This window comes from Capsicum annuum, chromosome 3 (assembly GCF_002878395.1).
Source record: "Capsicum annuum cultivar UCD-10X-F1 chromosome 3, UCD10Xv1.1, whole genome shotgun sequence".
NCBI lineage: Eukaryota > Viridiplantae > Streptophyta > Magnoliopsida > Solanales > Solanaceae > Capsicum > Capsicum annuum.
In genome coordinates, this window is record NC_061113.1 from 7,062,243 (window position 1) to 7,074,642 (window position 12,400).

At 35.0% G+C, this 12,400-nt stretch overlaps 2 protein-coding genes across 2 annotated transcripts; both read right to left on the reverse strand.

Moving 5' to 3' along the window:
- Positions 1–3,738: 3,738 nt before the first annotated feature.
- On the reverse strand, positions 3,739–5,103 carry LOC107865714 (UDP-glucosyltransferase 29). Its single transcript, XM_016711912.2, has one exon. The coding sequence runs from the start codon at positions 5,101–5,103 to the stop codon at positions 3,739–3,741; it is 1,365 nt and encodes a 454-aa protein (XP_016567398.2).
- Positions 5,104–9,487: 4,384 nt separating this feature from the next.
- Positions 9,488–10,571, reverse strand: LOC124896558 (glycine-rich cell wall structural protein-like). Its single transcript, XM_047408109.1, has one exon. The coding sequence runs from the start codon at positions 10,569–10,571 to the stop codon at positions 9,990–9,992; it is 582 nt and encodes a 193-aa protein (XP_047264065.1). The 3' UTR covers positions 9,488–9,989.
- Positions 10,572–12,400: the final 1,829 nt, after the last annotated feature.

The following is a 12,400-nucleotide window of genomic DNA, read 5'->3' on the forward strand; positions in this document are numbered from 1 at the left end:
GGTTTAGGTGGGTTTGACCGGGTTGGGTTAAGTGGGACGGGTTAGGGTTGTTTTTATTTTTTTTACTGGCCCACTTAGACCCCACCCGGCCCCGGACCGGCCCACAAACCGGTTAAATGACATAGGCCAATTCCGGGTTGGCCCGACCCGGCCCACATAACAGTCTTAGTCCTAATAAATTCATGAGATATTTATATATCAAAACCCTTTTTCTTGATAATTAAATACATAAAATCTCATTTCATGGAGATCAAATCCAAATATTCCTACGTTCGAAAAGTACGCCACTAACGACCCTCGAATTACGGAGAAATCCATATCAAATCCTACGTTCGAGAAATACGCTATTGACAGCCCTCGAATTATGGAGAAAATTAAGAGAGAAAAATCAAGAGGAACAGATTTGTAACCACTTCGTTTATCAATAAAATTATTATTTCTTCATATTTTTATTTGTGGTTGAAATTAATTTTTCATGAACGAAAATTTATTGCGAACAGGGAGAAAATCTCCTTCTAAACAAACTCATAAATGACTACATTGTGGATATTATTGTGTTATGGTATGAGAAGAGTGTCTTTTATAGGGATCCAAAATCTTTCCTCCAAGAAAGAGGTTTGTCAAATATAAAAATTTTTTATATTTTCATTTAAGAAAAAATAAAAGTAATTATGATAATATTTTTATTTTCCTTCAATAGAAAATCAAAACTCAATTTTGATAAGAAAATCAAGGGTAAACCTTAACATACCGAACACTGAATAAGAAAAAAAAACCCTTAAGTTTGTTAAAAATATCGCTTCACGGTAACATTACACGTTGTTGACTGACATGGATAATTAAGAGAAAAATATATGAATTTCTTATCCAAAAAAGGCTTTTAATTTTGTGGTTATCAGGAATACTTAAAATACAATAGTTGAAAGATCTGAAAAATCTCAAAAATAATGCATTAAAATAGATTAAAAAGAAGCTAATGAAAAAAAATAAAATAACGCACTAAAATAATACATTATATATATAAAAAATAGATAATGCATAAAAAATAATGTGCTATATATAAGAAAAAATAATGTAAATGGTGTATAAAAATAATACACTATATAAAAAAATGAACAATATAGAAAAATAATACAATATTATTTTGTTAAGGAAAAAATGTATAATGCTAAAAAAAAAATATACTAAACCTAGTTTGATTACTTTTTACATCCGTTATTATATAGTTGTATAATTTGTTTAAAGTATGGACACAATTTATGATGACCGAATTTACACCTATTTCTATAGATTAACAATTCACAATGACCTATTTTACAGAGATCTAGAGATTCGTGCAGACTTAATGAAAGATATTACTGGCGATACCTATTAATTAGCCTTTCAGAGATTGTACGTTAAAAAAAATGTGAAGAACTTCCAGTTCCAGTACTACCTTTTATTTGTGTTAACGTATATACTCGTTAGTTAAAAAAAAAATAAAAACTAATTTGATTTGACATGAAATTTTAAAAAATAAAAAAAATAAAAATTTATGATCAAGAAATATTCCTGCTGTTAACTTTTTTGTTACAAGTGCAGCATCATATTCTTTTATGTATCATCTTTATTTGCACGATGGTGCTATCGATGATTTCCCCGGAACTCTGTCTCCCTGACTACGAGATAGAAACACTATTGCAATCAAGAAGTACTGGATCTATAATAACATTTATGGAAATGTTGTCAAAATGTCTTCTAGCATCATTTTGCTAAGCAATTGGAAGGAAACTGAGGTTAAATATATGCACTATTTTTCCTCCATAACGAATAAGAAGATTTTGAGCGTTGGTCCGCTTATAGGACAAATTGATCAAAACACTAGTAGTGGTGATTATATTTCTCAGGATGATTCGGATATCATACAATGGCTAGACAAAAAAGATCGATTTTCAACTGTTTACGTTGTATTTGGAAGTGAAAATATATGGTCAAAGGAAGCTATTCAAGAGATTGCTCGTGGAATCGAGCTAAGTAATGTGAACTTTTTATGGGTAGTTAGGTATCCAGAGCGCGATGGACGAAATTGTGATGTTTGAAGAAGTTTTGCCTGAGGGGTTCATGAACAGAGTAAAGGACAGAGGACTAATTGTGTCAAAATGGGTGCCACATGCCAGAATCATGAGGCACCCGAGCATCGGAGGATTCATGAATCATTGTGGATGGAATTCTACAATTAAATGTATGCATTTTGGGGTTCCACTAATTGCCATGCCATTAAATATTGATCAATTTCTAACTGCAAAATATGTGGTTGAGCTTGGCATAGCTTTGGAGGTTGGGAGAGATGAAAACGTAAGGTTGGAAAGAAAGGAGATCGCGAAATCCATAAGAAACGTTATAGTGGAGAAGAAGGGAGAAGATTTGAGAGCGAAATAAGGAGAATTGAGTGAGAAAATAAGAATAAAGGAAAAAAAAGATATTGAAGAAGAAGCTGTGGAGGAACTTCGGAAGCTTTGCTTGATGAACAAGAAGGAGAAAATTGTTGAGTAGTCTGTTGTTTTGATTCAAGTCTTTGTTGATGTTGAGTTATTATGGGTTCTTTTTCCTTTAGCTGTTTTACTGTTTCCTCGTTGCCATATTTGAGTCGGTCTCGATTTACCTGTACTACCGAGGGTTAGCTACTCGGCCTATGTAATAAAATTTGCTCCTATTCCTCTGATCTTTGATTTGTTTGGTATTCATCTTATGTTATTTACGTTTTCTCATATATTCACTGCTAATTCGAAGTTAAGACTGTAATGCATGCTCTTGACTGACGAGTAAATTCAATTGTATCAAAAAGAAGGTAAACAAGTATCTATTGATGTTTTCACTTCCGAATAATGCATACACAATTGAAAACGATCTGTCTTGTCGAGCCATTGTATGGTATCCAAATCGTCTAAAGAATTATCAGTACTACTGTTTTTGATCAATTTGTTCTATAAGTGGACCAACACCTAAAATCTTCATATTGGTTATAGAGGAAAAATATTGAATATATTTAACCTCAATTTCCTTCCAATTTTTGAGCAAAATGATGTTAGAAGACCTTTTGAGTTGACTGGAACTATACAAGATTTCCATACATGTTATAGATTTAGTACCCTCAGGCTCACTAATGTTGGTACCTCATTGTTACAGAGAGCGTTCTGGGAAAGGGAGATCATCAGTAGCACCTGGTCATGCAAAACCATTTTTTGAATTTGCCAAAAAGCTCTCCAAACACAAGTTCCATATCTATCTTTGTTCTACTTCTGCTGTGCTTAATTTCTCAAACAAAGCCAAGAAATTACTACTTGTCATCAAACAATACATGTAGTATCCAACTCATAGAACTTCACTTGCCATCGATGCCCGAACTTCCTTCACACCACCATAGCACCAAAGGCCTTCCTCACCAGCTCTATCCAATTCTTCTTAACGCCTTTCAAATATCCGGTGAAAGCTTTACCAAAATCGTCGATGATCTCAGTCCCGATTTGATCATATACGATTCCAAAATGCTTAAGAACCAAGCTAAAGATATTTTATTGCTTATAGGGTAAGGATAAGCAAAAAACAAATCCTTTACAATGGGGAAGAGGGTGCCTATTATAGGGTACAGAGTTTGCCTTTCGGCCAATACGATAATACTCAAATATCAACAAAGACTTGAACTCAAACATGAATAAAGACTTGAATCAAAACATCAGACTACTCAACACTTTACTCTTTCTAGTTCATCAAGCAAAGCTTCCTAAGTTCCTCCACAGCTTCTTCTTCAATGTCTTCTTTTTCCTTTATTCTTATTTTCTCACTCAATTCTCCGGATTTCGTCCTCAATTCTTCTCCCTTCTTCTCCGCAATAACATTTCTTATGGCTTTCGCGATCTCCTCTCTTTCTAACCTTACGTTTTCATCTCTCCCAACCTCCAAAGCTATGCCAAGCTCAACCACATACTTTGCAGTTAGAAACTGATCAATATTATATGGCATTGCAATTAGTGGAACCCCAAAATGCATACATTCAATTGTAGAATTCCATCCGCAATGAGTCAAAAATCCTCCGATGCTCGGGTGCCTCATGATTCGGGCATGTGGCACCCATTTTGATACAACAAGTCCTCTGTCCTTTACTCTTTTCACGAACCCTTCGGGCAAAACTTCTTCAACATCACAACTTCGTCCATCACGCCCTGGATACCTAAGTACCCATAAAAAGTTCACATTACTCAGCTCGATTCCATGAGCAATCTCTTGAATATCTTCCTTTGACCATACATTTTCGCTTCCAAATACAACGTAAACAGTTGAAAATCGATCTTTCTTGTCTAGCCATTGTATGATATCCGAATCATCCTGAGAAATATAATCACCACTACTAGTGTTTTGATCAATTTGTCCTATAAGCGGACCAACGCTCAAAATCTTCTTATTCGTTATGGAGGAAAAATAGTGCATATATTTAACCTCAGTTTCTTTCCAATTGTTTAGCAAAATGATGCTAGAAGACTTTTTGAGTGTATTAAAACAGAAAGACATTTCCATAAATGTTGTTATAGATTTAGTGTCCCCCGGGCTCAGTAATGTTCGTACCTCATTGTCATGAAGACAGAGTTCCGGGAAAGGGAAATCATCGATAGCACCATCGTGCAAATAAAGATGATACATAAAAGAGTATGATGATGCACTGGTAACTCCGAAATTAACAACAGGAATATTTCTTGATAACGCGACATCTAAAGCCCACGTCTGAAAGAAATTCTCTATGATCAAATCAGGGTTAAGATCGTCAACGATTTTGGAAAAAATTTCACCAGACATTTGAAAGGCCTTAAGAAGGATTGGATAGAGATGGTTAGGAAGGCCTTTGGTGCTATGGTGGTGTGAAGGAAGTTCAGGCATCGATGGCAAGTGAAGTTCTATGAGTTCGATACTACTTGTATTGTTTGATGATAAGTAGTAATTTTCTTGGCTTTGTTTGAGGAAATTAAGGACAGCAGAAGTAGAACAAAGATAGATATGGAGGTTGTGTTTGGAGAGCTTTTTGGCAAGTTCAAAAAATGGGGTTGCATGACCATGTGCTAACCATGGAACCATCACTATTTTTTGAACATGTTTCTCCCCATCCATGAATCAAAATTTACTAGCTAGGTTTTTAGGAGTACTTAACAAAGATCTTGCCAAAAAAAAAAAATTTAATAGAGTTGATTGATTATCTGACCTTTCACTTTATTAGTGAGGGTTCGATTTTCCATCTTATAATCCACTCACTTGTTTCCCATTTCCTTACAACAACTTTTTTTTTTTTTTTTGAAAAACTCTTGCTTGCCGGATGAATTTAGTGGTGAAAGAGAGAAAGTTTGACCACTTAGAAAAATTTCGCTGAAAGCATGAACTCAGATCGTGACGACTAATGATGGTTATTTTATGAAGAGATCAAGAACCCCTAGAATATAGAAAGGCCCATGTATGATATATAGGTGTTATTAGACAACAAATTATAGAAGAAATATATGGTTAAGAATATTGTTGGAGAAGATAAGAGAATAGATCAGAGGAGGTGACGGTGGAAGTGGTTTCTAATAGTAAATAAAATACTATAGCAGTTCTGATATCATGAAATAAGATATTGTCCACAAAGTATTTATTTGTTTATTTATTTATTAGTTAAGACATTTTCAACAGTTTTTTGTGTCGTCTTTCTCATAATATATCCAAAAAAATTTAAAAAATTGATTAATGGCATCACGTACCAAAAGTTGTTGCAATAATGCTGCTTTTATTATACTTTTTTTTTTTTTTCGCAGATCAGGAAATACTCTTTAACAGTCTCAACCGTCGTCAAACTACAAACTCTTTTAACTTCAACAATCGCCACTGAAATCTGTAACAATGGCTTTCTTCAACAAGACCCTCATCCCTCGCTCTTTCTTCTTCATCTTTCTACTTTCTTCAGCTTCTTCCACCCCTCCACCCCCACCTTTCTCCGCTCATGCTGCTGCAGACGAACTCCGTAACCGTGGCTACTCCGTCTTCGCATCCACCATCGACTCCACAAACAAAAACTTCTCCGGCACAATTTTGGCCCCCCCAGACTTCATTTTTTCCGCCAAGATTCTCAGCAACCTCCCATCGCCGCCACGCCCTTCCACCATTCTCCTTCGTTATCACACTCTCAATACCTCTTTAACTTGGGTCCACCTCTTGTCGAATGTTAATGGCGCTGAGATTCCGACTCTGTACAATAACAATTGTCTCTTCTTCTTCAAGAGCTCTAACGGAGAAATATCGATTTCTTCGACGGGGAATAATTCGATTGGGGTTGTTAATATTCGGCAACCTGACATTTACGTCGACGATCTTCTCACTGTTCATGGAATCGACGGTGTATTAGATCCCACGTCAGCAAAAGAATGCTCTGTTCCAGAAGTTCAGACAACTTCGATTATTCAGTCTCCAGACCATCGTTCCTTTCTTGATCACGCAATTAGAGCATTAAGGAGAAGACGGTTTACTGTTGCTGCGACGGCGTTGGCTATCAAACGGCCGGAGCTGTTAAGTTTGAGTTCGGTTTCCGTTTTTGCGCCTTCTGATATGTCTTTGTTCGCAAACCCTGACGGTTTCCGTTATGATTACCGTCACCATGTTGTTCCTAAACGGTACCGTTTTGGGAATCTTGCTAGAAATGGTAAAGGTGCTACTGTGGTTTTCGAGACTCTTTCTCCGAAGAAGAAACTGGTTGTGAATTACGTTGACGGATTTGTTACTGTGAACAGCGTTAGGGTTAACAGTACGGAGGTTTATCGGAATCGGTGGATTGTTGTATTTTCTGTGTCAATGTCGTTAGATGATGCCGGTGATTTGCTCGATTCCAGCTACTTTGCACCTTCTCCGGCGACGGCGACTATGGAAATCCGTTATCCTGATGAGATTAGCCGTTTTAACGTCAGTGGTCAATCTCCTTCGCCGGCGACGATGGACATTCATTATCCTAACGAGCGAATTAATGGTTCTGTTGCTAGTGTCCAGTCTCCGTCACCGGCGAAAATGGACGTCCGTTATCCAGAGAGAATTAACGGTTCTACTACCAGAATTCCGTCGCCTTCGCCGGACAAAATGGAGATCCGTTATTCCAATGATAGAATTAACGGTTTTAACACCAGTGTTCAGTCTCCTGGGCCGGCGACTATGTACATTGAATCGCCATCGCCAGCGACAATGCAGAGTAACGTGAACGATCCACAGTGCGTGTTTGGCATTCCGGCGGGAATGGAAGGCGGCGATCTACTTTGCCCGGCGATTCGCCACCTACAGGAGGAGGACCTGATTGAAGAACACGTAGCTCATTATGAACCGTTCGATGTAAAGGATCAGGTAGCTGAGGATGTGAATCAGTCTCCGCCATTGATCTCAAATGTTTTTAATCAGCATCATCAAGGTCATATAAACATTGCTGATGATCTCTTCTTTTACTTCTAGATTCTGATTAATATCTTTTTGTGCATATTAGAGAACCTCTCTCTATTTTTGTTCTGAATACGGAAATTTGTAAGCAGAGGAACAATTGTTGATTACACTTTTGAACGAATTGATTCATTTGTTGGAAACATTATTTCATTTTTTTAAAATCATTTCTCATTTGCTTTGTCCTCTTTCTTAAAAAATGTTCCATTTTTGGTGACTATACTTTACGTGTTGAGTTTGATGTTTGAAAGAAAAAAAAAAAAATAGTTTATAACCCCAAAACCTTTACCCAAATTTCAACTACACACTTAATTTTTAAATGTAACCTATTATCCTCCTGAACTATTTTAAAGTAGAATTATTACTCCTAAAAACTAACAACCAATCATTTGAAAATGCGGTGTGATGCACGCGCTGCCATGTCATTGCCACATCATGCCAAATTATTGCCACGTCATGCCACGTCATTGCCACATCATGCAAAATAATGACATGGCAATCAGCTGACGCGCTCATGGGTGATGTAGTCACGCCCATTGACACGTCAACAACTGGGGGTAATAAATTCGGTAAAAATATGTTTAGGGGATAATAGGTTACTTTTAAAGGTTGAGTGTGTAGTTGGGATTTGGGGTAAAGGTTGGGGGTAATAGATTATTTTTTCAAGAAAAAATGCTAGTTAAACCTTGTGTCTTAAATATACTTCCTCCGTTTAAAAAAAAATGAGCTGCTTTGACTTGATACAAAGTTTCAAAAAAAACTAGAGAACATTTTTAAATCTCGTGACCTTGAATTAAAATTATGTCAAATGTACCAAAATGTCCTTTAATCCTGTGGTTCTAAACATATCATATGGAAAGTTGAAAGTAAAGTACTGCCAAAAAGGAAAAGAGGTCATTCTTTTTTAAACGGACTAAAAAAGAAAGTAGATCGTTCTGTTTTAAACGGAGGAGGAAGTATGATATATGACGACTTTTAATGGTTATAAAATGATGTCATTTAGGATTAGTGACAAGTTTAAGATTAAATTATATTCAAATATAAAAAATGTGTCAATATTTAAAAATAATATGCAGGGCAATTATTTAGTAAATGATTCTCTCATTATTTCTCTTGAAATTAACTTACAAGCTTTTTATACTACATCTAACGACCTCTTCTTAAAAAATTGAAAGTCTTACGTGAAAAAGTCAGTTTACATCCTTAAATTGTGTAGGTTATTATAAATGTTATATAACGATCTAATATTTCGTCTGGTTTGAGTAAAATATATAAACTAATCTATCTAGCTCAATAAATAACATTTTTTTTTAGAAAAACAGCAGCACTAACTGTTAGAATTCGTTTGGTTGAATGGAATCATTGCTGTATATTGTAGACGTGACCAAACTAAAGTACTAAAATATTATACGGTGTTACCATACCACCACCCTCTTTTGTTGTTTATATTGTGGATGTTATAACTAGAATATAATCTGTCAATTTGATGCATGAAACATTCATCAATTATCATGCATGGTTTAGTGATCAAGGATGTACTTTAGGGAGTGTTTCATGTGCACGTTAAATTCATTAAATATATATATATATTAGGGAAAACAACATAAATCTCGACAGTTTGGAGCTTAATTACAGAAAATCACGACATTTTGCATAATTATCGAAAATCTTGATTTTGGGTCTATCGAGATACATAATTTAGCTCCAGATACATCCAATCAAAATACATTTTTTCTTTGTACGGATACATAATTAACTTCCAACATATTTTTTTTTTTTTTGTGATTTTAGGTCTATTGAGATACGTAATTAGCTTCCGATACATTTAAAGAAGATACATAATTAATTGGGATTTTTATAGTTACTTTGTAAGGGTGAGAATTTATGTTAATATGATAAATTAAAATTAAGGTTTATATTTATGTTATTTTTCCTTATTATTTCAATACGGTGTCCCTTCGCATGCTAATTAATTAAATCAGTTTGTCAAAATAAAAGTATTATCACAAAATGAGCCTTGATAGAACAAATATGATAATATTCATTTGCTTGAAAAGGGAGAAGTCACTTCAACCTTTATGCAAACACAAAACAATGTGTCCCTATAAAGCACACACATTTGCCAACATACAAGTGCGGCTAAAACAAATCAACCAAAACTAAAAGAAAACTTTTAGCACTCAAATTTGGAGAGCTAAACCATATTGCAAAACACAATACTTGCTACTACTAACTTACAACCCAATCACAATAAATATGAGAAGTAACTAGAGGACCACAACAAATTTAATACCACACCTTAGCAGCAAAAACAAAAAAAGACCTTAGAATAGAAAGCTCCATAGATTTGCTCAGTAACAGGTTTGTTCGTTCTGGCTGTTAATTAAGCAAGAGCGATAGGTGATGCAACATCCTTATTGCTACATACTTTTAACTTGACAGATTCATCATTCTTATTGCTACATACTTTTAACTTGACAGATTCATTCAATTGTACTCACGAAGGATGGAGAGGGAATTTACCGGCGACGACAATGAGCTTTGCACATGTGTATACAATCGTAATAACAAGGTCCTCCACAATGAAGAGGACAATCCAAACGCATTCCTTTGCATCTTCCTTTAACCATGCATTGTGCAAATTCACCTATCTTGTAATCTTTACTATTGTTCATATGCCAATGTCTATGATGATCATTATGTTCTTTTTCTTTCCTACATCCCCATGCCCACCACCCCCCTCCACCTCCTCCCCAACCCCATCCACCACTACCCCCCATACCCCCACTCCCACTACTCCCACCCCCGCCACCGCCACCTCCTCCTCCTCCATTACCATCGCGTCCACCTCCACCTCCACCACCCCCTCCCCACCCGCGCCCACCCCCACCGCTACCTCCTCCTCCACCACCACCATTATTCGTGCCCTTTTTATCGATACCATCATCATGAGTAACATTGTAGGAGTTGTTGGCATTTGTTGGAGCTTGAGCATTGCTACTTCCATCCACATTTTCATCACCTCTCAAGCACACCAAAAATGCAAAAAATAAAAACAACAATGTTAACAATCTTTGACTTGAAATACAATATTTCTTCATGTTTGCTTTGCTTGATCAAGATATATATTTTTGCACTATTGTCTTCCTTTTTATAGTTGTTCCTAAGACTAGAGAAAGGCAACTAGATATTGAACATGTTACATACCTACTTGGTCTTGTTCTAGTCATGTTGAAGCTATCTAACGAACTATTGTTGACAAATATATATATATATATATATATATATATATATTCTAAGATACAAATTGAATTGCCTTGGATTTTACTCTGTCCCCACTTTAACAATTTAATGGTTGGGACTCATTCCTGGCTTGTATGAAAAGGGAAGGCATCTCATGAGTGAAGATCCTGGCACTTTAATTTGCCTCACTTATTTTAATATAGACATAGCGTGACCAATATTTTAAAAAAAATTTAAACTTCATTAGGTTTTATCAATGGGATCCACTCGTTTTCTTTTTTTGGTTTTGTGTTTAGTATAATGTATGAAAAAACAACATAAAATTCTGACGTTTTGGAGCTTAATTGCAGAAAATTTTGATATTTTGCCTAATTAGTGGAAATCTCGATTTTGGGTCTGTCAAGGTATATAACTAGCTCTTGATACATCCAACAATTTTTTTTTTCCTTTGTAAGATACATAATTAGCTTCCAAAATATTTTTTCCTATTTTGGAGTTGTCTAGATACATAATACATCCAACGATATTATATTTTTTCTTTTGTCTTTTGTAAAGATACATGATTAGCTCCCGATGTATTTTTTCGATTTTGGGTCTATTGAGATACATAATTAGCTCCTGATACATCTAACGAAAGATACATAATTAGCTGAGATTTCTGTAATTACTTTGTAAGAGTAGAAATTCGTGTAAATATGATAAGCTAAGGTATGTGTTTATGTTATTTTTCCGCAATGGATTGGTATTTCAATTAATTCAGATTTGCTTGTAAAATCTATTTAAAGGGAAACACTTTCCACTAGAACTTTTTTCAATTGCTAGGCTCGAATATGAGAACTTAATCAAGACTAAGGAAATCTCATCCATTCTACCATCGGAATCAGAGTACTAGTTGGTTGGCTGGTGAACCTAACAATTGGAGTAACTTGTCGAAAACTCTGGGGTACAACTTACAATAAGCAAGAGTATGCATAATTAATTACAACTTGAATCTAATATGATGGTGGTGTTAAAACTTAAGTATATTTGCTAAATCTTTACTATTATTTTTATCTTATTTTTAAGTTAGACTTACAAATTTTGTGTAAATATATCTTTTGATAAATAAAAAGATAGTGTCTGATAAATAAAAAGTGGTACACAACTTTTCGCAAACCACACAGGGATGTCTGCTCAGTGTAATAGATAACAAATAAATCACACTAGACAAATCCTGTACGACAGGCTCGAGTCAGAAGGCATTTAGGGAGGATCGAATTCGAATTATCCGTGTGAATAACCACCCTCCAAATCAACTTAGCCATCCCGAAGGACCAAAGTACATTATGTTGTGGGTTGTTATTATATAGAACAATTAATTAATTATCAAGTTTCTGGCTACTAGATTTTTTCAATTTCTACTCCTACTTATGTATAATGACCTATTTTTGAAAAGCAAATCCGTTAGATTTTAGGAAATCAACAATTGCCTTAGATATTTCAAAAGTTATCAATAAATACAAATTTTCAAAGCTACTTACTAAAACCAACCTATTGTTGGTCTATTTATAAAGTTGAAATGCCATAATAATCATTAAAGTTCCTTAATTGTTTTTTTTTAAAAAAGCATTATTTGTTATAGAACTCCTTAAAGTTGAAAAGGAGGAAATTGACTACCTCATATGTTTCAAATTGAAATGTCTGCATA

Bases quoted from the DNA above. Each gene is read 5' to 3' on its own strand.
- LOC124896558 (XM_047408109.1), bottom strand. From the start codon at position 10,571: ATGAAGAAATATTGTATTTCAAGTCAAAGATTGTTAACATTGTTGTTT.
- LOC107865714 (XM_016711912.2), bottom strand. From the start codon at position 5,103: ATGGTTCCATGGTTAGCACATGGTCATGCAACCCCATTTTTTGAACTT.